Source organism: Notothenia coriiceps, unplaced genomic scaffold (genome assembly GCF_000735185.1).
Source record: "Notothenia coriiceps isolate Sejong01 unplaced genomic scaffold, NC01 NC01_scaffold00037246, whole genome shotgun sequence".
Classification (NCBI taxonomy): domain Eukaryota; kingdom Metazoa; phylum Chordata; class Actinopteri; order Perciformes; family Nototheniidae; genus Notothenia; species Notothenia coriiceps.
This window is the reverse complement of record NW_011369947.1, coordinates 5,611,605-5,616,604: the sequence shown is the minus strand read 5'-3', so window position 1 is coordinate 5,616,604 and position 5,000 is coordinate 5,611,605. Positions and strand designations below refer to the sequence as shown.

Genomic DNA, 5,000 nt, shown 5'->3' with positions numbered 1-5,000 from the left:
ATCTTATAGCAGGAGGTGAACGTGCAGGGGATTTTCACTGTCGTTCCATTCAGTGCGTTAATGTTTTGGGGCATGATGACGTCCATGCTTGAACAACCTGTGAAGGGAAGCAACAACATCAGTTAATGATGCAACAACGATAATACATCTGAGATTTGGATAACTTATTCTAAACCAGGGGTGTCAAGCTAAATGTCATGGCGGGCCACATTAGCATTATGGTTGCACTCAAAGGGCCGGTTGTAACTTTAAGACTATATAAATATACATATATAAATATATAAGATAATGTTTTATTTTACATTATTGGCTCTGCGTTGGATTATTATCAGTTCTGGTAATAACTCATGGTTATAAGCAAATGTCTAGGGCAAATAATGGAAAGAAAATATTCAACAATTACACCAATCGTATCTATTATATTCTTTGCAAGCTCTTGAGTTTGACACTCCTGTTCTAAACAATATGGTATACAAAGATATTTTTTTGACCTTCCTTTTATTGACCTTCCTGTCAACGTCGATCTGCTGTTTAATGGCAGAATAAGGGGTTCTTGCATCTGATTGCCACAAAGTTAATTAGTTTAGCGTAAATGAAGTATACTGATTATTAACTTCAAAAAGAAGAATAGGGCATATTCTAGGAAAGCTGAAAGATCTCATGATAATGCTACTTGTGTATTTTAGACCGAGCTTAGACTGCTCCACTAAGTCAGTTTAAATAAAGTTCCTCCTCCCTTCTAACATCACGTCTCAGCATGGATTTACACTCCCCAGACATAATCCGTGCCTCTCTCTCAGTGTGTGTGTGTGTGTGTGTGTGTGTGTGTGTGTGTGTGTGTGTGTGTGTGTGTGTGTGTGTGTGTGTGTGTGTGTGTCTGAATGTATGTGCGTGTGTGATGGGACTCTGCACCATTATTTCCTCTGCAGTCGGGTGTTTCTGGCTCTCTTCCCACTGCTGCTGCACCACTCCACAGGCTTGCCTCTCTGCACCACACTCACACACACTCACACACACTCGCATACACACACACTCTCTACAATTCCACCCAGCGTCTGTATGTATAATTTACACACGCACCATTTTCCATGCGCACAGTCGGGTGTCTTGTAATGCAGCGCAGCACCTGCTCCCTAATGCTTCTTGCTCTCTCACACACACACACACACACACACACACACACACACACACACACACACACACACACACACACACACACACACACACACACACACACAATTGCATACACACTGCTTCCAACTCGTGCTTTGTCAGCAGTGAGCTTAGCCTGCTAGCTGTGCTGTCAATGTCAAACAGCATTCTGAGCTATCTGTACACATAAAGCTAATACACTCAAGGACACACACCCATCACCGTCTCTCACACACACACACACACACACACACACACACACACACACACATCCCATTCACAGTGAGTTAGATGCAGGCTGATGCTGACTCAGCAGTCCTGTCGATAGTGAGAAGGAGGCAGATGCAGAGACTTGCTAACAGATGAAATGCTGCAGTGGAGCAGCCTCCCTCCCTGCCTCCCTCCCTCCCTCCTTCTCTACCTCCTTCCCTCTGCCCCTCCTTCCTTCATTCCTTCCTTCCTTCCTCTCCCATCCATGTCAACTCATGCCTCTCTCCTATACCTCTCCTGTCTTACCCCACAGCTACACTCTAAAAGGACTCCCTATTTTCACTTTCCAAATGCATTCTCTCTCCCACTCCCCTTCTATTTTCATCCACTGCTCTCACAAGGTCAATGCAGAAAATAAGCTGGTGTGTCTGTTACATCACCTGTCCCGTGTGCCCCCAATTCCTCTCATCCAACTCTATGTGAACACCTTGTTATACGTGTGACCGTATGCACATAATACAATTTAAAGCAGAGGTAAGGAAATAACAGTTTTAAGGGAAATGACTGCCTTGTGGATAAAACAATACAAGTGCTGATACATTTAAGGAACTGCAATTGACTATATGTTATTTTTGGAATAGAAATGTCTTTAAACAAGCACATCCTAAAGACCACACAATGTTTCCATTTGTATTGAGAAAAAGATACCTGAAGCTATACTTTTACTTGAAATGGAGTATTTTACAGTTAGGTTTTAGTACTTCTACTTAGGTAATGGATCTGAATACTTCCTCCACCACCACTAAGACTGAGCTGTCCATAACAGAATCACCACTCAGTTGTTTTAGTGTTGACGATGGTTGGATGTATGAGAGGAGGTCCTGTGTGTGTTGGCACTTTAGGGTTATCAACTGGCCACTCAGTTAACTCTCTATAGAGGGCTTCAATATGGCGTCCTTCATATTGTTGAACAGGTTGGGTGTCTTTGTCTTATCCGAGGGCTTTTTATAGGGGCAGGGCCTCACAGGCACGAGGAACAAAAGGCTTTAATGTTCCAGATAACCCAGCAGTAAATTGCAATATACACATTTTACATGTATTTTTCGTTGGAGCATATTATAAAATTTTATTTTATTTTATTTGATCCTATAATGGAGCATACGTTTCTTATAAAGTGTTCTGATTATTTTCATATCCCAACAACAGAGGGACATTGGTGTAAAAGTGAACCATGAGGTTTGTTTGGTACTAACTCATGTCAGGATGATGAAAACAACCCAGAATGGTGCTCTAGGAGGAGATTCAGGTGATGGGCGTGTGTTACCTTAGTTGGTTATTGGATAATGGTTGAACAACCCAACAAACATCGTGACATCACAAAGTAGCCACAATCTGATCCGCTCATTTTCAGACAGCTTTGAGGGGGGAAATTGTTATGTATAAAATCCATGAAAATGTGGGTATTGCATAATAGGTGTCCTTTCAGTTTTTATTTGTTTGTGTTCTTCACTGCAGGGCTTGTCCTTAGCGCCCCCTGCTGTGTAGAAGGTCACACTGCAGCACCCAGGGGCCAAAAGGGAGCAGTCAGTCACATCTGTCAGTTCCTCATGAAGGAGTTGAAGGAAAGGATGCAGAAGCGTTTCTCTGATTAGATAAAAGCAATCAGTCCCAGAACCCTTTAAAGTAATACGACAAAATAGCCTGCAGCATCTTTGTGTCTTACTGTATTATCGGCACTGACAGGGACGCATTATCCAGTGTATTGACCTTATCTCACTGCAGTGCTGCAGGCAGAGTGATTGCACAAGCCAACACTCTTGTGGTAGGTACTTTCCATTTCTTGTCTTCCTCTCCCCTGTACCCTTTCACTGTTATGCATTATTGACCGTCCTGTGGCTGCTTTAATACACAGTATGCTGAAGCCGTTAAGAAGAACTCAAACAACATCCAGATAGAATCGCAGATAAATATACACACAGTTACTGGGTAGTGTAACATGTTTTAAATGTGTTATATTTCAGTGGACTTTTGACCAAATGTGCAGCTTCTAGGCAGGAATCTGAAGATGCATTTTGACGTTTTGAAAATAAACATCGGCAGCTTTCCTACCCTTTCAAATGTTATCTCGGAAGTTTGTTTTGATATTTGATTTGTTTATACTGTGAAGGAAACATTTACCAATCTATTAATTCTGTGTTGCAAGGCCAATCTAGGTTTTACAAAGCAGCACGAGAGTTGAATACAGTAAAAGTAAAAGAACATAAGGTACATTTAAAGGCTTACTGTTGAGTTATGGAAATTAAATATATGAAAGGCATTGTGATGATGCTAAATAACAACATGTCTGTTTGTAAATGTTTTGCGATTCTATTTGAGTATCTTCAGAAACATATTTTTACTTAATATGTGTTTATATAATGTACAATGTTTTAAGGATAAAATTACACTATCCAAATCTATGCTGTCATAACTGCATCAAACCCTGTCTCATAAAACTATTGTTGTATATATGCTCCAATGTTTATTGAAAAAATATATTGTTCAGAAACAGAATGAATATTTACAAAGGTGTCATTTGTTATGTGCCCCAATACTTTAGGTTCTAGATTGTTCTAGATAAGGGAATAAACAATACAAATAAAATAAAAATAAACAGGTAAAATATTAAGCAAAACACTAAAACAAAAACCTGAATTGTAACTAAAAGGGGGTAACTAGGCAATTCACAAACAGCCAAAGACAATTTTCATTAAAAAAAAAAAAAAAAAAAGGTAGAATAGGGAACATTTCCTAACACTTCCGAAAAACGTTAAAAAAGCAGTGTTGGAAGAAGGAATCAGATCGTTTACTTACGTAAAAGTAAAAATACAATGGCCTTAAAACACTCTATTACAAGTATGAGTGTAAAGTGGAAGTATAGAGTGGCATTGAATCGATCACAAATGTCAAAAATGAACTACAAATAATTGAGTAAGTGATTTCCATCACTTGATCAGAAAGTCTTATTGTTTCCTTTATTTATTTATGTATAGGCTCTGCTGGAATAGATTTCCTGTTTAATAGACAGGCACTTAACTAGCCTCAGTGCAAGCGTTTCCTCTGTCCATTTACAGAAATGTGTTCCGGCCACAATCAATAAGCCACTGCAGCAGTAATCATCTATGATTTATTATGGATTTGGATTTGGTTTAATTAACTGATTTGTGGTCATTTGATGCTTCTACACATCATGACGCAGGCACTTGATGCAAGTGCGGTAACAGTGGATGTTTTTTTTAATGTATTGTAATGTTCAGGGTGCTGCTGCCCTCTACTGCCTCTCCTCAGGAACTGTGAGTGCAGTTTCCAAAAAATATTCAAACGCATTTTTTCAAATAAATATATAACACAAACATAAACAAAAAAGTGCAACAGACAAAATAGTTTGACTTTGTTGCAGGAATAATGTCTCAAATTGTAATGATTGTGTGCATTGCTTGAATTTCACTTAACAGACTGTATGTGGTTTGTCTTGTGTGTCATGTTTTGCATTTTGTTTATGTATGTCTGTAAGTTGTTGCTATTGTCGGGACCCCCTTGAAAATGAGATGGTGCATCTCAAGGGGTTTATCCCAATGAATACACATTTCTATATATAT

The 5,000-nt window shown here is 39.2% G+C and overlaps 1 protein-coding gene across 1 annotated transcript in view; it reads right to left on the bottom strand.

The window, feature by feature from the left end:
• scn2b (sodium channel, voltage-gated, type II, beta) overlaps positions 1–5,000 on the bottom strand; it is a 16,582-nt gene that overhangs the window by 4,759 nt on the left and 6,823 nt on the right. The window contains exon 2 of the mRNA XM_010795512.1: positions 1–97. This exon is cut by the window's left edge and continues 68 nt beyond it. Coding sequence (XP_010793814.1) covers positions 1–97 — 97 coding nt within the window. The remainder of the gene's footprint in view (positions 98–5,000) is intronic.